The 27,385-nt window shown below is 39.3% G+C and overlaps 1 protein-coding gene and 1 long non-coding RNA gene across 4 annotated transcripts in view; one reads left to right on the top strand and one right to left on the bottom strand.

Annotated features, from left to right (window-relative positions):
* The window catches only part of LOC138809401 (Golgi-associated RAB2 interactor protein 2-like), a 25,654-nt gene extending 10,966 nt beyond the window's left edge, over positions 1–14,688 (top strand). Inside the window, exons 6-9 of one of the 3 annotated variants that reach the window (XM_069995926.1) lie at positions 2,044–2,279; positions 8,895–8,923; positions 12,871–12,944; positions 14,587–14,688. In XM_069995926.1, coding sequence (XP_069852027.1) covers positions 2,044–2,279; positions 8,895–8,923; positions 12,871–12,932 — 327 coding nt within the window. In that variant the 3' untranslated portion in view covers positions 12,933–12,944; positions 14,587–14,688. The other 2 variants (XM_069995925.1, XM_069995927.1) reach the window with 2 other exon arrangements.
* On the bottom strand, positions 13,373–27,385 carry LOC138809402 (uncharacterized). Its single transcript, XR_011366829.1, has 3 exons — positions 27,291–27,385; positions 14,123–14,192; positions 13,373–13,444 (listed from the first exon to the last, which is right to left on the bottom strand). It is a non-coding gene; the product is annotated as an uncharacterized lncRNA (long non-coding RNA).

Raw genomic sequence — 27,385 nt, 5'->3', positions numbered from 1 at the left:
GGGAAGGTGGCTCAGTGGTAGAGTGCTTGCCTTGCATGGATGAGGCCCTGGGTTTGATTCCTCAACACCACATAAGCAGAAAAAGCTGGAAGTTGTGCTGTGGCTAAAGAGGTAGAGCACTAGCCTTGAGCTGAGGGACAGTGCCCAGGCCCAGAGTTCAGGCCCCACAACTGCCAAAAAACAAAACAAAAATAGAGATCTATATTTTGGGCTGGTAAGGTGGCTCAGTGATAGAGTGCCTGCCTTGCATACATGAGGCCCTGGATTCGATTCCTCAGTACTACATATGCAGAAAAAGCCAGAAGTGGCACTGTGGATCAAGTGATAGAGCGTTAGCCTTGAGCTGAAGAGCTGAGGGACAGTGCCCAGGCCCAGAGTTCAGGCCCCATGACCAAACAAACAAAAAACAGCCACATATTGCTTATTTCTAGACTATAGGATTACAGATAGTTTATGTCTTACTTCCAAATTCTGTTTCCTAATGTAAAAGGGTAGGGGGTGAGAGTGCCAGTACTAGAACTTAAACTCAGCCCCATACTCCCTCTTGGCTTTCTAAGCCAAAGGTGTTACTCTACCCTATGAGTCATATCTCTACCTCTGAATTTTTCTAGTTAATTGGAAATAAAAGTCTCAGGGAATTTTCTGCCCAGGGCCGTTTCAAATTGCATCCTCCAGATCTCAACCTCCTGAGTAGCTAAATTACAGGTATGAGCCACCAAGGCCCAGCAAGTAGTTTTTATTCAGGAAAAATTCAAGTAGTTGTGTACAATTTCTAATGACAGGAAGAAGAGGTTTATAATAATAAAAATGTTCAGTAAAAATGTACACAGCAGAGGTTAGGGGCATGGCTAGCCAATAAATGAAAGTGTCAGGTACTGAAATCAAGTCCTGGCCTCGGACCTAAAAAAAAAAAAATTGTAAGCAAAACTTCAAAATGACCTCAAAGCACACAAAAGTAAACACAAAGTACACAAAAGGAATAAATAGAAAAAGACTCAGCTAGCTAGAAGAGCAGCTATGTCTGGGCAGCAGCATCCTGTAAAGAATATTTTCTACTTTTCACTTCTTCACTCCTCAAAGGACTTTCGAAACTTACTGCGTATAATAAGTATGCAGTAAGTTTCCTGTCAGAAAATACACTTTATCTTTCTGGGATTACATTGCTGCAATATGTTCAAGGAAGCAATTGAAGGAATGCACTGGGTGTGGCCACAGGAGGAGGAAGGAACAGTGGTAAGGAGCTCCAGAAAGACAGGCCTGCCCACTGGCTGAGCCATTGCTCTGAGGCCTCAGTGAGACATTCTGATAGTCAGTGACTGGGAGAGGTAGCATACTGACAGGAACCAGGATATTAAGAGACAGACAGATTTTAAATTTTAAGTACAGGGCTGGGGCGCCGGTGGCTCACAACTGTAATCCTAGCTACTTAGGAGGCTGAGATCTGAGGATCATGGTTTAAAGCCAGCCCAGGAAGGAAAGTCCGTGAGACTTTTATTTCTAATCAACGACTGCAAAACTGGAAGTGGCACTGTGGCTCAAGCGGTAGAGCACTCGCCTTGAGCTGAAGAGCACAGGGACAGCGCCCAAGCCCAGAGTTCAAGCCCCATGACCAACCAAAAAAATAATTTTTTTTAAGTACAGGTTCTAAGACTTTGTAAAACCTCTTTAGTATTATAAGTTAGACACTCTCAATTAAGAGCAACCTCACATTGGACAGTAGGTGGGACCAGGCCTTTTGGGAAAAACCTTAAGGAGTGCTATAATGAGTGCTGATTGTCTGTGAGGTGACACTGCATACATGACAAGATGAACTTTTGAATGTGCCATCAGCTTTGAATTCCCAAGTCCCTCCCTCTAATGCCAGCCTGGCTTCTTTCCGTTGGCATACAGCAACCTCTGGGTTTCTGCTACTGGACCCAGGTACCCACCACACTTTTTAAATACAAATTAAGTGATGAGTGGATGACATACTGCTCCACAAACAAGCCATTGCTGTGTTATGTGCTTTTATTACCTGACTTGTTTCTGCTTATTCTCTTCAAGGAAAAAATTGAAAATATCTTGAAACATGGATGTCTACGAAATACAAAAAGTAAAACTGAAATAAGGGACACAAAACATGTTACCATCTCAAACATAACACTGACTTTCCAAGGTGAAAAATGTTTTCAGACTACACTGACTCCTCCAAAACATGAAGGAAAGAAACACAAAGATGACATCCCTGAAGAAAAGAGAGCTGATTTTAAAAAGAAAGTTTCCAAGGCTGCAGAATCTAGGTAAGTAGGGCAGGAAAAGGTGGGGATTCTAAGGCTGTGGTAATGTAAATAGGTATATGCTTCAATGGCCCTGGGATGTCAGACTCTGAATATTCTCAGGTAGAGAATATTCATTTCATTCAACCTTGGTTAATTTTTATTTCCATACCAGATGCTTACACCCCTTGGTATTCTGGTTACCAACCTGGTGCCAATTCTATGTGCTTTAGTGAATATCACAAAATCATATTTTGAAGTTAAGGCATTGAGTCTTATACAAATGGTGGGTAGTTTTTTCCTTTCTTTTCTTTTCTTTTTTTTTGTCAGTAGTGCGGGTTGAACTCTGGGCGTAGGCACTGTCCCTGAGGTCCTCAGCTCAAGGCAAGTGCTCTACCACTTGAGCCATAGCACCACTTTGGTTTTCTAGTGGTTAATTAGAGATAAGAGTCTCACGGACTTTCCTGACGAGGGGTAGCTTTGAACTGCAAGCTTTAGATCTCATCCTCCTGAGTAGCTAAGATTACAGGCATGAGCCACCAGCACCCAGCTTTCTTCAGTTTTTATGCTTCTTTTTTTTTTTTTTTTGGTCGGTCGTGGGGCTTGAACTCTGGGCCTGGGCGCTGTCCCTCAGCTCTTCAGCTCAAGGCGAGCGCTCTACCACTTGAGCTACAGCGCCACTTCCGGTTTTCTGGTGGTTTTATTGGAGATAGGAGTCTCACGGTCTCTCCTGCCCGGGCTGGCTTTGAACCGCGATCCTCAGATCTCAGCCTCCTGAGTAGCTAGGATTACAGGCGTGAGCCACCAGCGCCCGGCAGTTTTTATGCTTCTTATATTTTCTTCTTTCTGCATTTTCTATGGATCCCTTTTATTTCTCTATACTGCCAATAATAATCTGAAAGAATCATTTTCATAATTTCAGGAGCTTTTCTGCAAAGTTAATTATAAGCCAAATGTGAGTGAGCATAAAGTGTTATAACGATGAAAGGGAATCTGATCATTTTGGATTAACATCTAAAAAGAAACCTATCTAAATGCATATATACGGCTGAGTGTGATGTTCATGCCTATCGTCCCACCTACTCTAGTCTAAGGTAGGAGGCTCCTTTGAGCTAAGCAGTTCCAGAATAGCTTGGATAACAGCAAAACTGCATTTTAAAAAAAGATTAGTAAAAATGAAAATGAGAAATATAATTCATTATCTCCTTTTTTAAATGCATAAAAGAGAGTGAGACAGAGAGAGTGAAGCTGAGCACCAGTATTTCACATTTATAATCCTACCTACTCAGGAGGCTGAGATCTAAGGGTCATGTTCAAAGTCAGCCCAGGCAGGAAAATCCATGAGACATTTGTCTCTAATAACTATTCAGAAAAAGCCAGTGCTGTGGCTCATGTGGTAGAGAGAGATAGCCTGGAACACAAAGAAGCCAAGGGATAGCACCTAGACCCTGAGTTCAAGCTCCAGGACCAACAACAACAATAACAACAACAACAAAAAGAGGATGGGTATAGAGCTAGAGCAATTGTCTAGCATGTACAAAACCCTGGGTTCAATCCTTAGCACTTAAAAAAAATGCACTCAGGAATATGTACATATGTGTTTAAGAACAGGAAGACAAGAAAAATCAATGGAAACATGAAATTAACTAGAAAATTCTTAAATAATTTGAAGTATTGAATAGATCTTATTTGATTCTTCCAAAAGAACAACTAAAGACAGTTTTAAGGGTAGGGCAGTACTGAGGTTTGAACTTATGGCCTCATAGTTCCTAGTCAGGAACTCTACCACTAGAGCCACCCTTTTTGCTTTAGTGTTTTGTTTTGCTTTGCTTTTTCAAATAGGGCCTCTTGTTTTAACCAAGAACAGTCTGGACTTTGATCCACCTACTAGTACTTTGTACCCAGCTGGGATAACAGGCAGAATCCACCGTACCCAGCTTATTGACTGAGATGGGATTCTTATTAATGTTTTGCCCAGACTGGCCCTGAACATGAGCCTCCTATCTCTGGCTCCTATGTAGCTAGCATTATAGGCATGAATCACCAAGGGATAGCTGTGTTTTTATTTTTAAGATTAAAATTGAAAGCTTCAAAGATTAGTCAAAATGTTATCAAGGAAGATTATGTTCAATTTTGCTTATTAACTTGGAAACTTTAAATCAAGTAAAAGGACAAAAATGGCCTAACAGGCACAATCAGAAACTAGGAACTTGAAAAAATAGAAAATAAATAAAATAAATTGTCGGAGCTACAACTGAAGAATATGTGAAGAGGGAAGGGGAGAGAGAGAGAGAGAGGAGAGAGAGAGAGAAAGGTGTTACATAGGTGGTCAAGAGCAGCATCTCTGAAAAAACACAAATTTGATCAGAGAACTGAAAAAATAAGTTCTGTAAGAAAGACTTCCAAGCTGTATAACAATTACAAATATCTTCTAAATAATTTTACATACATACATATATGCATAATAAGAGAATAGGGAAAGAATACATTAGCTTTATGGATAAAGTAACTGACAAGATTTTGTAAAAGATTCAATTCACAAATGATTTAAGGACAGGAACAGTAAATTTACCCCATAGACTAAAGTTGAAGGGGAGGAATTAGCCTCATGAATAATAAAGAAAGATACGTTAAGCAACAGTCAACAGGCATTTTGCTGGATGTCCCTACACTCAGGCTGCCACTAGAGGGACGGGAGCTTTCTGTAGTGTCTTCACATTATATACCTTGACTCAAAATCCTACCAAAATCGAGGGCAAGGAAAGCAAAAGGAACATAACTTAAGAGACCCACAGCCATGAAATCAGAGGAATGTTTGTTTAAGCTCCTAGGCAAGGCACTTCTCCTCCATACCACAGCCTCTAGGTATAAGTCCTGATTGTCTGCTCAGGTGAGGCATTATTTGATATCTAGGGTTCCCGCACTGGTTCTCCAAGGAGGGTTGAGGGACCTGCTGCAGCATAACAGTGTCACTTGAGGACTTGTTAGAGGTGTAAGTTCCTCAAACTCCACACCATTTTACTGAATAATAAACTCTGGTGATGGAGCATGATGTTCTGAGTTTTAATACTCTTCTACATGATTCTAATGCATGCTGAATTTTGAGAATTATTGCCTTACTGAGAGGCCAATCCTAATTAAAAGTGAGTTTAGCAAGGGTTCTTCTCTCCTGAGTCCTCAGGGTAAAAATAAGAATTTCCTCTTTAAGCTGGGTGCTGGTGGTTCACGCCTGTAATCCTAGCTACTCAGGAAGCTGAGATGTGAGAATCATGATTTGAAGCCAGCCCAGGGAAGGAAAGTCCATAATCTCCACTAAACTACTCAGAAAAAGCCAGAAGCGATGCTATGGTTCAAGTGGAGGAGTGCAAAAAGAAGCTCAGGTGAAGGGTAAACAAAGGAGGAAGCTGCAATGCTTGGTAAGAAATGTACGCATTATCCTGCCCATGTAAGTGTAACTCCTCTGTACAGTATGTTCACAAATAAAATTAAATTAAATTTAAAAAAAAAAAAAAAAAGAAGCTCAGGGAAGTGCCCAGGCCCAGAGTTCAAGCCCAAGGACTGGCAAAATTATAGCCATAGGAAGAAGAACCATCAGCTCACATTTGAGGGAGCCTTGTAGGAATCTTCCCATGTAACCAGGAGCTAACACTGCTGTTTTTACTCACAGAAACTGTCCTATATTGAGAGCCCAAAACTAACTGAACTGCAGATGTTTCCCCCTCCCCTCCCCTCCTTTCCCCTCCCCTTCCCTTCCCTTCCATTTTGTTGCTGAGCACTGTGAATCCAGGGGCAGTACTACTGAGCTACATTCCCAGCCTTATTTTTTAAATTTTGAGATAGAGCCTCACTATTTTGCCAGGCTGGCCTCAAATTTGTAATCATCCTACCTTAGCCTCTCAAGTTAGGATTATAGATAATGTGTGCCACCATCAGTGACCAGACCACTGATCTATTATTTCTTTCTTCTTATCTTTTTTGCACCAGTACTGAGGCTTTGAACTCAGGGCCTGGGTGCTTGCCTATAGATTTTTGGGGTTTTTTTATGGGGGGGGTGTCCAGTCATGGGGCCTGAACTCTGGGCCTGGGCTCTGTCCCTCAGCTCTTCAGCTCAAGGCTAGTGCTCTACCACTTGAGCCACAGCGCCACTTCCGGCTTTTTTCTTTTTGCTTATGAGGTGCTGAGGAATCGAACCCAGGGCCTCATGCATGCAAGGCAAGCCCTCTACCACTGAGCCACCTTCCCAGCCCCTTGCCTATAGCTTTTTCACTCAAGGCAGGCATACTCTATCACTTGAGCCAGAGTTCCAGTCCAACTTTTTGATGGTTAATTGAAGTTAAGAGTCACACAGATTTTCCTACCTGAGCTGGCTTTGAACCATGATCCTTAGATCTCAGCTTCCTGAGTAGCTAGGATTACAGGCATGAGCTACCAGATCTGGGGCCTTAACTTTTTTTTAACATTAAAAATTACAAAAGAAAGGGGTGACATTATCCAAAAATAAATACTCATTACCTACTTATGTAACTGTAACCCCTCTGTATATCACCTTTATAATAACAATAAAATAACAACAAAATTTTAGGATGCACACTGCTCTGCAAATGATATTTTGTTATTGTCATGATTACAATCACTATTAGAAATGCTGAGAATCCATGCAAATAGAAAAAAATCATAGAATTTAAAAATATGAAGCATGTTAGAATTCAACAAATCTCAAATTACTAGACCCTGTCCTTTAGCTTCCTATGCCATTAATCCACTGACTTTGCTGGAGCCCCCCCCCCCCCAATTATTCTAAATAATCCTCTTAAATTCAACTTAACCCACGTAGGAACATAATGACTAGTTGGAATCTAATTTGAGAATGTTAATTACAAATGAAAGATGTTGTACTCTAGGAGCAAAATGGAATTCATCGACGCTTAATTCCAGGGACATTTGTAGAACTTAAGACAATGAGATTGATGAAAAGTCCCGTATTATTCTTTTTGTCTAACAGTAACACTTCAATAACACTTCATACCTGTGTACTTTGAATACTGAAAACAAAACTAAGCAATGACCTTGCTGAATATTTTACTGTTTCACTAGACTTTAAAATGTAAACAATTTAAATCTAGATTGAGACAAAGGTGATAGAAACTTAAAATTCTACTCTGCCACTTTAGGTCTTTTAAAAATGAAGAATTTATAACACATTATAATCCTTCTCTTACCTCAACAATAGTGTTGCCATGACACTTGTTTTGAAGAGAATAATAGCTTTGTTTCGATTTTAAGTAAATTTACTTAAAATTCTTTCTTAAAAAAAAAAAAAAAAAAGCCAGGTGCTGGTGGCTCACACCTATAATCCTAGCTACTCAGGAGGCTGAGATCTGAGGATCACGGTTCAAAAAGCCAGCCCGGGCTGAAAAGTCTGTGAGACTCTTATCTCCAATAAAAACCACTAGAAAACCAGAAATGGCATTGTAGCTCAAGAGGTAAAGCACTCGCCTTGAGCTGAAGAGCTGAGGGACAGCACCCAGGCCCAGAGTACAAGCCCCACAACTGATAAAAAATAAATAGATAAATAAATAAATATAATAAGCTAGCTGCCAGTGGCCCATGCCTGTAATCCTAGCTACTCAGGAGGCTGAGATCTGAGGATCACAGTCCAAGTCAGCCCAGGCAGAAAAATCTATGAGACTTGTCTCACAGCAAAAATCCAGAAGTGGAGCTGTGGCTCAAATGGTAGTACCATCCTTGAACAAAAAAGCTAAGGGACAGCACCCAGACCTAGTATTTAGCTTTCATTTAAACCACTAGCCATAAACTCTTCAAAAAACTATTTTTAGTTCTTAAAAGATCAATTATAAAGCCAGATCTGGTGGCTCATGCCTGTAATCCTGGCTAATTGGAAGGCTGAGATCTGAGGATTTCAGTTCCAGCTCTGGTAGGAAAGTCTGTGAGACTCTCATTTCCACTTAACCACCAGAAAACCATAAGTGGTACTGTGGCTCAAATGGTAGAGCACTCACCCTGAGCTTGAATTCAGGTCCTGGGCCCTGTCCCTGAGCCTCTCTTTGTGCTCAAGGCTGGTGCTCTATCACTTGAGCCACAGCACCATTTCTGGCTTTTGAGTGTTTCGGGTTTTTTTTTTTTAATTGACATAAGAGTATCACAGGGACTTTTCTGCCTGGGCTGGCTTGGAACCATGATCCTCAGATTTCAGCCTCCTGAGTAGCTAGGACTACTGACATAAGCCACCAATACTCCACTTTTCTAACCTACTTCTGTCAGAATTTTCCTCAGGTTTCTACACAATTAACTTTATTTACATAAGCCCCTGAGTGTAGCAGCAACTAGCCTCTCCTAAGACTGAAAGACTGTGAATACCAGCAACCTCACTGAGTGACTGGTGAGAAATACATAAAAATAGATTGCATTTTGTTACATAAAATTTGCTTGTATGGCTTTTACAGATCAAATAACTTGTAAGTAAATATTTTTAATATTAGAGTCAATAACAGCCTAGCTTTGATCATTACTACCACAAAGCATTTAGAGAATGACTAGTTATCTCACACCTAGAAATTCTTTACTAAATACTTGTGGTCATGGTTGCAAACCTTTGAAATGTGATGTTTATTTGTACAGGTTCATGAAAAAGGATTCAAAGACTTCAGGTATGGAATGAATTTCATTACATTTTTCATGTGATTTTTGGTGTGCAGGAGTCACCTGTGGTTTTTTTGAATAGCACAACAGCTGAGAGCAAAAGGAACTGGCAAGATAATTCTGATGCATTCCCTTTTGTGGTTTTGCTCTAGTTCTTCAGGCAGAATCCAAAACACAATAGTATTTGTAAGGGGAACTGTCTACCACAAAATACTTGGCAATATTTTCTCCCCACTTCCATCGTTAACCTCTTACACCCTATCTCCCTATCCACAGGCACTGATGTTTTGAGGAGATGTAGTTTCTTCTATATTCCTATCCCTAAGAATCTTTCACTCCTAACAACAACTGTTTGACATGGAGATTGTCTTAGAGACTGCCTGGAATCTCTCCCTTTGCTACCTGCTGACTAACCTCTGAGTTACTTCCAAACCTGGGAGGTAGAAAAGGCCTCAGTTATAATCACAAACATGAGTATTATGGAATAGACATAAACATTTAGCTTGTCTAAAATGGAAAGAAAAAAAACAACTTCAAAAACAAGGATATTTGAGGGCATTTATAGACACATTTATGTGTAGGGCCCACAAATAAATAAATACAGTTTATAGGATAGGTTTTACACAAATGGGATTTTATCTATACACCTTCCCATTGGGCTTACGTGCCTAAAAGTACCAGATAAATTTTACCAAGATGTGGTGCCTATATTATCACCTATCATAATAAACCTGAGAAATTATGGACCAATGTGAATCTGATTCATGAGAAAAATACAAAATATCCTTTGTAGTCTAAAGAATTTTCAACTATCAATTTCTATCCCAAATTCTGTTTCACAATGATATCAAACTAATCTAGGCATGGTGACAAACATCTGTAATCTCAGCACAGAGGAAGTTGGGGTGAGAGGATACTGAGTTTAAGGTCAGCTTCAGCTCATAGGGTATTCGAGGGCAGCCTGAAGTGTAGCAAGACCCTCTCAGAAGAGAGAAGGGTCAGGGGGAGGAAAACAGGAAAGGAAAGAGGGACCCAGAGAGAGGGGGCGGAGGGATAAGGAGAGAAGAGGGAAAGGGAGAGAGGGAGGAAATCAAAATAGATTTTTTCTGACATGCTAGAGTTGTCCAACATAGGCAAACACTTTTCTTGTAGTTTGCTTAAGGATATATCTATTAACAGTTTTATTCAAAGCTGCTTATAATTAGTGCATTCTATGTACATTCTGAGGCACTCATTTATTTAGCCATGGAAATCCGATGTTAATGTAATATATTAAAGCTGCTGTTTTTTTTTAATATATATATGACTCTTTCACAAAACTCAGTTTTGTTCAAATGAGTGATCATTTTGCACCTATGTATTATATGTAAAGCACTTTGGTAGACTCCTTCTGGGAGACATTAACAAAAAACAGGACATGTTATTTGGTCTTAAGAAGTGCATACATACAAGAGCTTGTTCAGCCTCCAGCTTCTCCTCCACCATCTTCCTCTCCATTTACCCAAATGATCACAAACAAGACCATACTAAAGCTACCAGCACAACTATGTTTAGAGCAGCATTATTTACCATAGCTAAGATATGGAACCAACCCAGATGCCCCTCAGTAGATGAATGGATCAAGAAAATGTGGTATATATATACAATGGAATTCTATGCCTCCATCAGAAAGAATGACATTGCCCCATTTGTTAGGAAATGGAAAGACTTGGAAAAAATTATATTAAGTGAAGTAAGCCAGGCCCAAAGAAACATAGGTCCCATGGTTTCCCTTATTTGCAATTACTAGTATATTTCTGAGACACACAGAAACAGTCAGATAAGTTGATGTTAGGCAAAATGAACCCCAAGATACTCAAATGTTTTTTCTTTCTTGCGATTGTTTTTAACATATTTATAAGATGATTTTTTTGTTGCTTTGTATGTCCTCCCCCACGGTATAACATACCCTGTTTTCACTGTATTTGAGGTAGGTATAATTTGTGGAAGGGAAGGGAAAAAACAAATTGTTTAGATAGGGATACAGGTGGCTCCATTGCAACAATGAGATGTACAAGACGATTTTGGCCGGGGGGGGGGGGAAATGGGAGGGTGGAAAAGGGGGAGGGGGGATATGGGAAGGGATGGGAAGGGGAAACAAAGGAGGAGGCAACAATGCTTGATAAGATATGTACTCATTACCTTGTCCATGTAATTGTAACCCCTCTGTATGGTATTTTCACAATAAAAAATAAGAAGTGCATACATAACACAGATCAGAATATTGTGCATATTTTTTAAATAGAATGGGAAATAATGACTTTGTGAAGTAGAAGAAACTGGGATTACAGTTTGGGAGACTACATAACTAGAAGGTCCATGAAAAGAGTTAGCAACATAAACTGATAGAAATCTGGAAGAGAACATAAAAAAAAATCAGCTATTAAACATAGACTCAAAAGTTCTAACTCTACTGCCTCTATCATACAAAGATCCCATTTAATCTTTCAGGACCTCAGCTTCCTTAGCTGTAAAATGTCTGTGAATATAGCTGGGATGGTGGGGTGAGGGCATGATCAGCCGTCTCAAGGCTGATTACAATCTACAAGTGGACATTTCTGTGCTCCTTGTGCTCATCTTTGTCAGTCTAGCAGGCAGCTTAAATTGAGAGCTCTGGGAATTCGCAGCTAATCACAGATACAGCCATTGAGAAGCAACAAGCTTGCTAAGTCAGGAGGATGGTGCAATGTACAACTTGGACATTTTGTTTTCCACCAAGTGTTAACTATTTTCCCTGTTTGTTTTCTTTCATATACCTTCTCATTCTTTTCCATCTTTCTATCTCTTGTTTTCCCATGTTTTTCCTTACTTAGGCTTATATAGTATTTCAGTTTTCCCCCTGATTAGCTTTTCTTTACCCTTTTTAAAGCTCCTCTAAATCATTTTTCCCTTTCATACACTCTTACCTTTAAAACTCTCTACCTCCAAGAAAATAAAAGATGAGCAAAATCTTAAATCCTGCATTCTGTTGAACTTAGTCTGAGCATAGATGGAAAAAAGTATCTAATTTCTAAATGAAGCCAGATTCATAACTACTCTTCCAAGTTAGTAAACAAATTCCTAATGTGATTAAGCAATAAACTGATATTCACCCAGCTCACAGGCAAGGCTAGTTGGGGACCAGCATCTCTAATTCTTCATGTCTCATACTTGTCTACATTGGAGGAAATTGCGTTTTCTCCTTTCCATATAAAGTTTTAGGTAAGCTGGCACTTTAAATAAACTTTTTATAACAAGGCTAGGTACCTACATGGTAGATCCTAGGTGAATCTTTCTCTCTCTCTCCTCTCTCTCTCTCTCATAATTAAATCCATTTCTCTCTTTTCTTAACTTAAAATTTCTTAATCTCTTTAGTCCTTACTTTTCTCAACTTTTCTGATTTCTTTACAATGAGCCTGTTATAATCTTCTCTATAATCTCATGATACTTTTCCAAGAGGGAGAGAGATGAGACAAAAATCAAAGATTCAAGAAAAGGAAAATCATTTAGAAATATTCAGAGGATTCTTCCCACACCTACTTATTTTCCACTTTCCTCCTAAATAGTACAAATCAATTTCCTTGCAATTCTAAGCATCCAGGTTCATGCCCTGTTTTGTAAAACTCAAACTAAAAGGAGGGAGGATGGCCCCTTTCTGAAAGGTATAGGTTTGTGAAATCAAAACAATGAGTTCCACTGGAAATATAGACATCTCAAGGAGGTGGTTTGAACATAATTTGAACTTAAGACCCAAATTAAGTTCTTTCTCCTATTGCCTTTTTCCCACTTTTGGCCTTTCTTTCTTCCTTCTTCTCTCTTCTCACTTCTAATAATCTCTCCTTTCTTTTCCTCATTCTTTCCTTCACACTCTTTCTCCCTCACATCAAATTCTCTAATTTCCTCAACCCTCGGCTTCATCTGTCTTCCCCTTTCCCAGGGGAATATATGTCCAGAAAGGAAAGAAAAAGAAAAAGACACACTAAATGGGGAAATGCGTAGGACAATCCAAAGGTGAGTAACTTTCAATAATTGTAAGTCTCTAGATTTTTTATTTTTATTTTGCCAGTCCTGGGGCTTGAATTCAGGGCCTGGGCACTGTCCCTGAGCTTCTTTTGCTCAAGGCTAGCATTCTACCACTTGAGCCATAGCAGCACTTCCAGCTTTCTGTTTATATGCTACGCTACTAGGGAATGGAACGCAGGGCATCATGCGTGCTAGGCAAGCACTCTACCACTAAGCCATATTCCCAGCCCAAGTCTCTAGATTTCAACAATAGACCTTACATTTTCTAACTTATGCTGTGTGTGTGTGTGTGTGTGTGTGTGTGTGTGAGTGTGTGTGTGTGTGTCTATATGTTTGTGTCTGTTTCAACACTGAGTTCATCAAACTGAAAGACTGGTGGACAGAGATGGATTTAGCAGGAACTACTTACCTATCTTGTCATGATTCTGTTGATGGAACTGAGGGTCAGCCTTCTGGCACTTTGTCACCAAAGGCAACTTAGGGCACAACTAAAAGATAATGAGCACACACAAGAGAAAGATGACTAAAAAAGAACAAATGTCCACAACAATAATCCTGTGGCCACCATACATATTCCTTAGTCTCTGCCAGTTCTTTTGTCACTTCTTCCCCTTAGTCATTGTCTTAAAAGACTCTAACTTGTTCTGTGGTGGTGAGTGGATGGCATATAGGGTGATATGTGTAGGGTCCAATGTCTACTAAGGGAGAAGAATAAACACTACCAACTCTCAGAAAAGGTTAGGGTTTGGAGAGGGAAATCTTTGGAGATATCTGTATATGTATACATGGATATATACACATGTATGTACATATGGGGGGGGAGAAGAGCACGTACATGCCAGTACTAGGTCTTGAACTCAGGATCTAGCACTCATGCTAGGCTCTTTCTACTCAAGGCTGGCACTCCACCATTTGAGCCACACCTCCAGCAGGTATTTGTAGATAAGTGTCTTATGGACTTTCCTGCATGAGCCGGCTCAAACCTCAATCCTGAGCCAAGAGTACAGGCTACCGGTGAGCTACCAGTGCCTGGTGAGATAGCTCAGTATTTTACAATGGTGTCATTCTATAATTGGTTTATTCTGTAAGAATGAAATATCATATATGAGGATCTTAAAAGAGATCCTAAATAAAAAGAATAACAAAAGAGACACTATAGATCATACCATATTTAAATACAGACTTCATTAGTTGAAAAGATGACTCTCAAATACTTTTGTTGAACAAACTTGTGTTCTGTCTCCAGCACGGCCAAGACAGTCACATAGAAAGACAGAAAAGAAAACCAAATACTTAAACTGAATGGTAATAAATAATAAAATATATCTAAATGATTTCAATGTCAATATTATGAAGAAAAGCTGTACTGTAAATATAAGTTTTGACTTTTTTTCTTAGCAGTCTTGGAAGTCCAACTCAGGGTCTTACACATACTAGGCAAGAGCTCTACTACTAAGTTACATCCCTAGCCCATAATTTATTTTTTAAATCACTTATTTTACTAATATTAGATGTTTTAGTACTATACTTAAGATCAATAACTTTAAAACATTCTGTATTTCAAATAAATATTCTGTATTTCAGACCTCCACATTAAATGAACTGACTTTCTTTTTTCTTTTTTTGTCAGATAAATACAAACTTCTAAACTAAAAAACAAGCACAACTCAAGAAAAGACAATCAGTACAAAGGGGAAATAAAATAGTGTCTTCCACTGTTGGCAGAAATAAAGGCTACTAATCATTAAGAATTCAAATACAGTTAATCTAATTTCTTGAATCTTAAGTATATTTATAAACATATTTATAAACATGGATATTTATTTATTTTATCTTATTTAACTTTTTTGTGCCAGCTAGGTGCTGTTCTTTAGCTTTTTTGCTCAAGACTGACTCTCTACCATTTGAATCCCAGATCCACTTCCAGCTTTTTTGCTGATTAATTGATATAAAATTGTCACATATTTGTCTGCCCTGGATGGGTTTGAACTGAGATATTCAAACCTAAGGCTCCTGAATACCTAGGATTACAGGCATGAGCCACTAACACCTGGCTCTGTGAATATTTATTTTAAAGGATGAAGCTATAAGATGTTCAGTTTTAATAAACTGATAAAGCATTTTGTTTGGGAGTTATTAGGAAAATTTGATATTCTCTATGGTTTTAATTCTCTCATTTGAACATTAGCCCCAACATTGTTCTTGCCATTATTGATGAGTTCATTGAAGTGGTGACAAGTTGCTTGTACCTTTACATTCTAGCTGACTGGCAGATGCTAAGAGATATTAATCAAAACAGGCTTTTAAAAATATTTCAACAGGGCTGGGAAGGTCACTCAGTGGTAGAGTGCTTGCCTTGTATGCTTGAGGCCCTGGGTTCGGTTACTCAGCACCACAAAAGCAGAAGAAAATAAAAACTGGAAGTGGTGCTATGGCTCAGGTGGTATAGTGCTAGCCTTGCTGAAGAGCTGAGGGACAGCGCCCAGGCCCAGAGTTCAGGCCCCATGACCAGACACCCTCCCTCCCCCCCAAATTTTTTTTTCAACAGATTTTTTTCAGTTTTAACTGATTTTTAAGAACACGTGGAGTTTTAAAATAATATTCCATATATTTTGAGTATACATTCCATATATATAATGTATATATGAAACTCTCATGTATATATACAGATACATACACACATATATACACACACACATATTTATATAAACTCTCAGGCTGGTCATGTAGTATCTAAGTGATAGAGCACTTACCTAATAGCAATATGAAATACCAGTACTATGAAAAAAAAAAAAAGAAAGCTGGGCACTAGCTCATACCTATAATTCTAACTACTTTAGAGACTGAGATCTGAAGATTGTGATTCCAAGCCAGCTTGGGCAGCAAAGTCCCTGTGAAACTTTTATCTCCAATTAACCATTCAAAAACCAGAAGTGGAGCTATGGCTCAGAAGGGTAGAGTGCTAGCCTTGAGCAAAAGAGCTCAGGAACAACTTCCAGGCCCTGAGTTCAAGCCCCACACACACACACACACACACACACACACACACACACACACACACACACACACACACACACACACACACACACACACACACACACACACACACACACAACAAAACAAAAACCATACTCCCCATCCATACTCCCCATCCAAACAATGTTTTTTTTATTGCAGAACTGGGGACTGAACTCGGGGCCTTATGCATTATTACTTGAGCTATACAAACAATACTTTGTGTTTTTAAAAATACCACTTACTTTCTAAAAGCTTCTGCATGTTCTATATGCATTGTATTACACTATCTCACATATCTACAGTGGACTGAATTGAAACAGAAAGTACTTATTTCCATCTTTTCCTTCCTCTTCTGACTAGGCAAAACTCTAAAACTATTCAGTCCGATATGGTAGGCATAGACACTCATGGCTTCTGAAATGTTAGGCTAACATGACTGAGAAACTAAATTTTAGATTCTGTTTAATTCAAATTCAAAAACTGAACACTTATGTAATATATTCCAATTAAATACAATTTAATTTTATTGTTTTGGCAGAGCTACTTGTTTTTTTTTGCCATGATGGAAATGAAACCCAGGGCCTCACCCACTTAGTCAAGTGTTGTACACTCTGCTATATTTCCCAGTATAGTAAATCTATATTTATTTGTCTATTGGTCTTGGGGCTTGAACTCAGGGCCTGGGTGTTGTCCCTGAGCTCTTTTACTCAAGGCTAGTGTTCTACCACTTTTTTTTTGGGGGGGGGTCTGTTCGTGGGGCCTAAACTCTGGGCCTGGGCGCTGTCCCTCACCTCTTCAGCTCAAGGCTAGCTAGTGCTCTACCACTTGAGCCACAGCACCACTTCCGGCTTTTTTCTTTTTGCTTATGTGGTGCTGAGGAATCGAACCCAGGTCCTCAGGCATGCAAGGCAAGCACTCTACCACTGAGCCACCTTCCCAGCCCTGTGTTCTATCACTTTGAACCACAGCACCACCTCCAGTTTTCTGGTTAATTAGAGATAAGAATCTCACAGAGTTTCCTGACTAGGGCTGGCTTTGAACCTCGATCCTCAGATCTCAGCCTCCTAAGTAGCTAGGATTATAGGCATGAGCCACCAGTGCCCAACTGAATCCTTTTTTTTTTTTTTTTTTTGTCGGTAATGGGGCTTGAACTCTGGGCTTGGGCACTGTCCTTGCGCTCTTCAGCTCAAGGCGAGTGCTCTACCGCTTGAGCCACAGCGCCACTTCCGGTTTTCTAATGTTTTATTGGAGATAAGAGTCTCACGGACTTTCCTGCCTGGGCTGGCATTGAACCATGATCCTCAGATCTCAGCCTCCTGATTAGCTAGGATTACAGGTGTGAGCCACCGGCACCTGACCTACATTTTTTATATCAAGTATTGATAGGAGATGTAGGTGTAAAATACATACCATATTTTCAAAATATTTTTATAAAAATACAAATACGTGTGTGTGTGTGTGTGTGTGTGTGTGTGTGTGTGTGTGTGTGTGTGTATGAAAACCAGTTGCCAGTGGCTCATGCTTATAATTGTAATTAATTGGGAAGCTGATAGTGAGAGGATCATATTGTCAAGCTAGTCCAAACAGAAAAGTACATGAGACCCCATCTTCCATTCAGGAAGCTAGATGCCTGGGATCTGGGATCCAAATGACAACAAGAAGCCTAAAAGCAGGCAGAGCACAGCTTAGGTGCAGGCCAACCAGAAACCTAAAATTACCAGTAAAGCCAGGTACCACTGGCACACAACTGTAAATCCTAGATACCTAGAAGGCTGAGAGCTGGAAGAGTGTGGTTCTAAACTAATCCTGGGCAAAGGCCATGCTGCAGATGTGGCTCAAATTAAGCAACACTAACCAAGCAAAGCTATAAGTCCCTGATTTCAGTACTACCAAAACAGAAAAGAGAAACAAATGTAATACTTCATTACACTTCATTTAACAAATTTTGAGTTTATTTTTGTTTTTGTTTTGTTGGTTGTGGGGCCTGAACTCAGGGCCTGGGCACTGTCCCTGAGCTCATTTGCTCAAGGCTAGTGCTCCACTTTGAGCCACAGTGCCACTTCCAGTTTTTGAGTGGTTAATTGGAGATACCTGCCCAGGCTGGCTTCTGACCAAGATCCTTAGTTCTCAGACCCCTTGAGTAACTAGGATTGCAGGCATCAGCCATAGGTATCCAGCTTAACAAATTTTATATTGATTATTTGGATATATTGATTATTGGTTATTTAAGTAATAGTTTAACCCAATATTAGCTTGCAGTATTTAAAGATTAATTTCATTCATTTCTTTTAATAAGGCAATTAAATAATATGCAGAATGCATTTGTGAACAAACATGTCACTCATAGTATTTTTCCATAGGATAGCATTAATCTAGAGAAAAATCAACTACGCATTTTCTTGGCTCACAGCCCAGAGAATTCCTTCTCTTCCTTTCCCTTCTGCTACAAAGATGGAAGGAATTCCTTCCCAACTCCTCAATGAAGAGTGAAAAAGATTCCCATGAAATCAACAGAGATTGGGGCATGCTACAATTAGGAATACACATACACAACAGAAACTATTGTCTTTTACAAAAACTACTTCCTTGATACAGGAAGTTAGAAGTACAACTGGTTATTATCCGGTAAGAGACTTTCCAAAGCACTTTGAAAAAGATTCTTTATAAGTGTAACACATACTTACCAGATGATAAAACAATTCTACTCCTACATATTTACTCAAGAACAATGAAGGCATGTTCACAGCAAGACATATATTAAAACAAGATTCATAAACAAATGGTCATGGGATTTTATAATGGTGAAAAACTGGAAACAACCCAAATGTCCGTCAGCCAATGAGTAGTTAAACACACTGTGGTATGTTCATACAGCAGTACTACTTAGCAACAAAAGAAACAAACTACTAATAAATACTATAACACATAGTTGAGTCTTAGAATCATTATGTTGAGTGAAAAAACCTAGGTAGATTATATAGTAAGATTTATAGGAAGATTTAGAAGACGAACTTAAGTGTACAGAATAAAAAGATTTATAGGGAGAGCCGGGGGCCGGTGGCTCATGCTTGTAATCCTAGCTACTCAGGAGGCTGAGATCTGAGGATCGTGGTTCAAAGCCAGCTTGGGCAGGAAAGTCTGTGAGACTCAAGTGGCTCAAGTGGTAGAGCACTCGCCTTGAGCTGAAGAGCACAGGACAGGCCCAAGCCCAGAGTTCAAGCCCCATGACTGACTTAAAAAAAAAAAAAAAAACAAGATTTATAGGGAGGTTTAGAAGATGAAACTATAAAAATCTGGCCATGGTAGTCTGGGGTAGGGTTAGGTAGCAGGGTATTAATTACAAAGTGGTATAAGAAAATTTTTTAACAAAATATTTTCTACTACAGTGATTGTTTACATTCATGTATACAAACTAAATACTTAAAAATAGATGTATTTTGCCTGGTGCCCATGGCTCATGTCTATAATCCTAGATACACAGGAGGGAAAGGTTCTGAGGATAGTGATTCGAAGCCATCCCTAGCAGGAAAGCCTGTGAGAGTCTTATCTCCAGTTAACCACCAAAAAAAACCAAAAGTGACACTGTGGCTCAAGTGCTACAGTACAAACCTTGAGCAAAAGAGCTCAAGGACAGCACCCAGCCCTTGAGTTCAAGCCCCAGGACTGGCACACGCACAATAAAAGGGTGTATTTAATTGCACATAAATTATACTTCAAAAAATTGATTTTTAAAGACAGTATATTTATAGACTAAACCTGAAGGTGCTATAATTTGGATTTTGAATGTCCCAAAGGCCCATGTATTGAAGTATAGATCCCAACTTGCAGTGTTGTTGGGAGGCTAGTCACTTGGGAGGGGCGATTATTCAAAGGGATATCTGGACCCTAGCCCACCCCCAACTTCTCTCTCTTTCTGCTTCTAAGCCACCATGAGGTGAACAGTGTCCTCTACTGCATGTGACTATGCAGCCAAAGATCCAAAGCAGCAAGGCCAAACATGAACCCCCCCACCCCCGAAAAGACCTTATTAAGACTTTATTAAGGTGTCCTCAGGTATTTTGTCAGTGACAAAAAACTAACTTTAAGAAATAGTACATACATACTCAACCTGCTTGCTCTTAATGATGCACTACTTTTTTTCTTAAAATCAGCTTTATGGTCAAAGGAAATTCAAAAATATTATATAACTAATTTTTTATCTTTCTGTAATATTCATAATTATTTGTAATATCACACAGGGCAGGTTTATTGCATTTTCCATCTCAATTTCCTAAACCAGTTTCATATTGTACCAGTACTCCATTATGCGTCTTACTTTCCACATCAGCTTGTGGTAAAACTAACTCATGGGATGGCATGTTGATTATTAGAACAGTGCTCACAAAATTAATGCATATGCTTTTGAAATGCTTAATATCTGTGCTGTCCAATGTGGTCAAGCTCAACTATAGAACATAATTCTTGGCCAGGTGCTGGTGGCTCAACGCCTATAATCCCAGCTACTCAAGAAGCTGAGATATGGGGCTGGGAAGGTGGCTCAGTGGTAGAGCACTTGCCTTGCATGCCTGAGGCCCTGGGTTCGATTCCTCAGCAGCACATAAGCAAAAAAGAAAAAAGCCGGAAGTGGCGCTGTGGCTCAAGTGGTAGAGCACTAGCCTTGAGCTGAAGAGCTGAGGGACAGCGCCCAGGCCCAGAGTTCAGGCCCCACAACTGGACCCCCCAGAAAAAAAAGAAAAAAAAAGAAGCTGAGATCTGAGGATAGCAGTTCAAAGCCAGCCCTGGCAGGAAAGTCCACGAAACTCCTATCTCCAGTTAACAACTAAAAAACCTGAAATGGAGCTTTGGCTCAAGTGATAGAGCATTGGCCTTACGCAAGCAGCTCAGGGAAAGAACCCAGGCCCTGAGTTCAAGCTCCATGACTGACAAAAAAATCCCAACATAATTCTTAAGAGACACCATAAGGAAAATATATTGATATTTATTCTACTTTAAAACAATCTTAAATCTACTTTAGAAATCTTTCAGCAAAACGAAGATGCTTTTTCATGTGAATAAATACATAGTACAGACATGTATTCACTAGGTATTAATGTTGAGTGTGGTTGCCTATCAAATTAGATAAGTGGTCTGATTAATATCAACACTTAAGAAAAATTCAACTAATACCAATTAAACTAATTACAAAATATCTTCCCAGGAAGTTAAAGACCCTCACGATTTAGTTATACAGTCAGTCCTTAAATGTAAAGTACTTGAGTTAGAAGAGCCCTAAGACATAAACAGACTAAAGTATTAGCAGTCTTCTCTTCCTCTGTCACTGCTCCTATTTCAGGAGATTGTGACACAGAGCTGTGTTACTACTGCTGCCAGCACTGCATGGGAACAGGAAGGAAAGGATCAGTTTCCAGTCTGAAGTTTCAACTTGGAATGCATTTTCCAATAGAGTGAAATAAAGTACCATAGGAGCTATAATACAGATCAAATATACTGTTGATGTTTTTGTTTTTTTTAACTGGTATCAGAATGTCACCATAAGATCAAGCATAGCAGTACGGCCCTATATCTGAGCACTTGGGAGACTGAGGCAGGTGAGGAAATGCCTCTATGGAAATCCGTATGGAGGTTTCTCAAGAAATTATCAACAGAAGTGCCATTTGATCCTGCTATGCCACTCCTAGACATGTATCTGAAGGAGTTTAAGCATATAATAGAGATACCTGCATACTTATGTTTATAGCAGCACTATTCACAATAGCCACACTGCAGAATCAGCCTTGCTATCCCTCAATCAATGAAAGGATGGAAGAAAATATGGAGATATATATCCATATAGATGTATAATGTGCATGTATATAATACAAATTATATACACCACATATATACATGCATATACAATGGAATATTATTGAGCCATAAATGAAATGTTATTTTCAGAAAAAAAGATGGAAATGGAAATCATCATATTGAGTGAAATAAGCTGGACTGAGGAAGACACATATCACATCTCTCTCATATTCAGAATCGAGACCAAAACAAAAACAAAGGTCAAGTGACAGTGATTCAAGCCTGTAAGACTGGGAGACCCCAGTCTCTTAACCAACAAAAAGCCAGAAGTGGAGCTATGATACAAGTATAAAATAAGAACTATTTGAGGGAGGGAACCAGTGGGAAGAAAGAGGAGAAGGGGAGGGTGGAAGGGGTGAATATGATTGAAATATTTCATAACCAACCATTAAAATAAAAATTTCAAATCTATAGAAAAGAATTTCACCATCACAATTTATTTGAGGAATCTTGTATCTTTAAACACATCAAACAACTTTAGCAGTATAGAATTCTGAAGTGGAAATTTATTGAGACCTTCAACACCTCTTCATAAAGTATAACTTCAAAAACTGTTTAGCTGTGAATGAAAAGTAACCCTATTGTGGGAGTGTGGTATTTCCTATGCAACTTGTAGAAAGGAATGCATAAGGATTTTCTGCAAGAACTGACATAGACAGTTGAGTAGGGTTGAGAAGATTTGGGAGCACTGGGTTGTGTTGATAATATAGCTACTATTAGTAGAAATATAGACAAAAATACCATTGTGATAATAGTCTGGACACTGATTTTTATCTACCTAATTATAATGGTCAGTTGCTCACAGGAGAGTAAAAAGCTCCAAGGTCATTAAAAAATATATATATCCCTAGGGCTTGAGGTGTAGCTCAGTAGTAGAGTATTTGTCTAATAATGGCAAGACCCTGGGTTTGATTCCTAGCACTGTCAAAATACACACACACACACACACACACATACACACACACATACACACACACACACACACACACACACACACACACACACACAAATATGTCCATAACTGGTATTTTTTTTTTTTTTTGGTCGGTCATGGGGCTCAAGGCTAACACTCTACCACTTGAGCCACAGCACCACTTTCAGTTTTTTGTGAGTGGTTTATTGGAGATAAGAGTCTCACAGACTTTCCTGCCCAGGCTGGCTTTGAACCATGATCCTCAGATCTCAGCCTCCTGAGTTGCTAGGATTATAGGCATGAGCCACTGGCACCTGGCTAGGGATAGAATCCTTTTGAAGGAAAAAAGTGATAAAAAAAAAATTATCAGTTATGGAGCTGGGTGCTGGTGGCTCACACCTATAATCCTAGCTATTCAGGTGGCTGAGATCTGAGGATCGTTGTTCAAAACCAGCCCGGGCAGGAAAGGCTGTGAGACTCTTAATCTCCAATAAAACTGTAGCTCAAGTGGTAGAGTGCTCGCCTTGAGCTGAAGAGCTGAGGGACAGCATCCAGGCCCAGAGTTCAAGCCCCATGACTTGCAAAAAAAAAAAAAAAGGAATTCTATCCCTTTCTCTTGACTGCACACTACAGTTTAGTAACTTGCTTCTAGCCAGTAAAGTGGCAGTACCGGTAAGTGGCTTTGGAGACTTCAAACATAAAAATATCCCATAGTTTCTATCTTGGTCACTGTCTCTTGGATTCCTTGCTCTTAGGCAAGCCAGCTGTCAAGTCCTAAAATGAGGACCAAATGACAAGGAAATAAAGCCTCCAGTCAACAGCTGCGGGAGTGAGACTTCGGTGAAACCACACCTTCTTGGAAACCTAGCCTCCAGTCCCAGTGTCCCTACTAGATAGCTACAGTCCCAGCCGACATACTGATGTAGAACCTCAGAAGAAACCCTAAACCACAGCCACCCTGCTGATTCCTGCTTTTGACCCAAGGAAATGGAAAATTTACATTTACATACAATTGTGTATTGCAAAATCTCATTAACCCTCAATTCTAGTATTAGAAGAGCTTGTTCTTCTGGATATATTTCATATGAGAACGTTCTATTGCTTCCTTCCCCTTCCCCTTCTTTTTCTTTTTTGAGGTATGATGGTTTGAACTTAGGGCCTTGCAGTTACTATTTAGGCTCTGTACTTTAACCCAGGCTCTCATCCCTTTTCACTTTTTAGGTTATTTTCAGATAAGGTCTAGCATTTTTCCCCAGGCTGACCTCAGCTGGCAACGGCTCCTACCTATGCCTCCCATGTATCTGATATTATAGGCATGCACCAGGACAGCCAGACTGGGTATTTTTGAAATGGAATCCTACTTTTTGCCTGAATTGGTCTCAAACTTCAAGCCTGATCTCTGCTTCCTGAGTAGGTGAGAACATAAGTATGAGCCACCAAATCAGTTAACAAATAATGGTAACTGAAGTTCTGGATACCCACTGAAGCAACTATTTCTTAAAGAACACCCATATATTTAGCCAAAATCCTAGGTATATTTATTTCCTACATCCATGCTAAATTTAAGAAGGAACTCCTCTCTTCCCACCATCCCCCCCTAGAAAAAAAGAAAGAAACCAGTTCACTTCTATTCCTGTTGCCATTTTTTTCTCTTTTCTGTACCTGAATTCAGATTTCAAGGCTTAGAGAGCATTGTTTGCTGTTCTGCCTTCCTGTTTTTGTTTGAAATGTTCCTCAAAGGCCAAGAGGCTTGAAAGCTTACAGCCAAGTACAGTACAGCGTCAGGCCCTGACACTTAACTACACAATGTTTACATTAACTTGATCAAACTTCATATTTCCAAATATGGTTTGAAACATTCCTCTGAAAATTACTCTGGAAAAAGGAAAATAAAAGTTTCTTTTTCCTCAATGGCACAGAGAAATCCATTTTGATATTCTATATCTCTTACTACATCAACATACTTTAAAAAACTTGGTTAAGGGTCAATATTTATTCCAATTCTGCTTCAGCCTATTGCATTGAAAAGTTAGGGCTTTTCCATGATAAATTTGTAATCTAAAATATCTGCCTCTATTGACAGTTTTTTAAAGTTCCTAGTTAGAACTGCTGCTAATACCTAATCAGTAAATTCATCTGAAATTCCCATCCATAGGCTGACATCACCCAATCTGCCTTGTGTCAGAGGAACTGACACAGACACTAAAGTTCACACATGTAAGACACTAAATTTGTGATATGTTAGAAATGAGATATCTAAGATCATCAGAAACTTGAGAAAGTAAAAGTTAAGTATATCTTACTTGATCATATCTATTTTTTAGGTGTTTTTTCCCCTCTAATTCTCAGCTGTATCAATAAGATGAGGAATTATAAGTAGGTAGCTGGAATGACCTAAAGCATAGGAGAGAGATGGTAAAGGACAAATAGTTTTCTCTTCCCATTTGCCATTGTTTTTTTCCATATCTCATCTGACACATAAAAGCTGGGTCAGACTCTAATCCCACCTTGAAAGCCCCTAATGTTGCTTGTTCTTAGAAACTAAGTCAGATTACACTTGATTAGTCCTTAAATGGTAAAGCAGGAGGCAGAACTAATCATCTTTATGCAGAATTTTAAAAATGAGATATTATTGGCCACATATCTGAAAAAGCCAAAATCTAGCTGGTCACCAGTAACTCATTCCTATAATCTTAGCTACTCAGGTATCTGAGAGCTTTGGATTAAGGTTCAAAGTTAGCCTGGGCAGAAAAGTCTGTGAAACTCTTATCTACAATTAACCACCAAAAAGCTGGAAGTGGAGCTGTGGCTCAAGTGGTAGAGCACTAGCATAGACACTCAGGGACAGCACTGAGGCCCTAGTTGAAGCACCAGGATGGACACACACACACACACACACACACACACACACACACACACACACACACACACACACACACACACACACACACACACACACCTGAAGTCTTTGACCTTTTCATCATTGCTATTCTAAATATTTGTTGAGTACTATCTATGTAATAGATGCTGAGGAATCTAAAAATAAATAGTGGTAAATAAAACAGATTAAATCCTTGAATTTATGGAGCTAATTTGAAAAGATAGATAATAATATATATCTCTCAGATAGTAAAGGAAAATGAAAAATAAAATTGTTCAGCAGCCATAAGTGGGTGATTGAAGTTAGAGTGTGGGAGATGTTGGTATTTATCAAGCATGAACAGGCCTCACTGGCAACAGTTGAAATGAAACCTAAAGAAAATGAAGAACTATCCCTGGGAATATTGGATATTTCCAAAAGCAAATATAAAGACTTTGAAATAGGAACTATTAGAACCTGTTATGAACAACAAACACTATAAACAAAACAGAAAGTTGGAAACTCAGTAAGGAAAGATAGATGTAATTTTTTTGGGGGGAGGGGTCTGGTCGTGGGGCCTGAACTCTGGGCCTGGGCACTGTCCCCTCAGCTCTTCAGCTCACTCTACCCCTTGAGCCACAGTGCCACTTCAGCTTTTTTTTTTTTTTTTCTGCTTATGTGGTGCTGAGGAATCGAACCCAGGGCCTCATGCGTGCAAGGCAAGCACTCTACCACTGAGCCACCTTCCCAGTCCCGATGTACGTAATTTTACAATCCTTATCAAGAACAAATGTGATTTGATCTTTTTTGATGTACAGTTTTAATCTTAGTTTTATTCAAAAAATTTTCAAGTTCCAAATGTATCTGCTTCCTCTCTCCAGATTTAAACATTTCTCATGGAATATGTTTTGTTTACCTAAAGATGATTCATACAATCAAAAGTGTTTAGTCCAAAGTCCAATGAGGTAGTACATAACTTGTAATCCCCACATGAAGGAGGCTGAAGCAGGAGGATTTGAATTTTGAGGGACAGCCTAGGATACATAGTAAGACTCTGTCTCAAAAAACAAGATATTAGGCTATTAATTTGGTTATGAAAACTATTCTTTTAATAGCACAAAGAGGAGTCACAATAGCTTTAGTTAAGAGGGAAAGGTAGAATTTTTTTACTTCCTTTTCTTATTGTGAAAATACTATACAGAGGGATTACAATTACATGAGCAAGATAATGAGTACATTTCTTATCCAGCATTGTAGCCTCCTCCTAATAGTGATCATCACTTTATTAGAGTGGGATCCTACAACAAGGGATTTTTAGGCACTTGGGGAAGCAAGTAGACATCTGGGGGGGGGGGGGAAGGGTGTGTCACCTGGGTGGAGATAACAATTTCTTTGAACAGATTGGTCATAACTGGAGGTCCTTTTGTCTTGTCGCACCCACCTCACCTCCACCCCCCCCTTTTGATTGTTGTAATTGGGGAGAGCATCTGGCATCTGATGGACAGAAGCTGAGTACATTGACAAAAGTCCTACAGTGGACAGGACAGTCCCCAGAACAAGAAATTCTCAGCCTGATTGACAGTAGTCTCGAGGCTGAGGAATTGAGCTACAAGGAGAAACTTTTTATTGAGGAGCTGGAGGAAGCATCTTTACTTATCACTTTGAAGACCTTTGAAAAGAAAATAAGTTACACACTAACCTTTAGTTGCTTTTGGTGTATGGCTAATAAGTTTCTAGGAATTCTGGAGACTACTTGCAGCGCACACATTTTCAAGACATCTTTGTGGAGGAATG

Source organism: Dipodomys merriami, unplaced genomic scaffold (assembly GCF_024711535.1).
Source record: "Dipodomys merriami isolate MVZ:Mamm:240054 unplaced genomic scaffold, mDipMer1.0.p SCAF_497, whole genome shotgun sequence".
Lineage (NCBI taxonomy): Eukaryota > Metazoa > Chordata > Mammalia > Rodentia > Heteromyidae > Dipodomys > Dipodomys merriami.
Note: the sequence above shows the minus strand (reverse complement) of the source record. Positions and strands in the feature narration are given on the sequence as shown.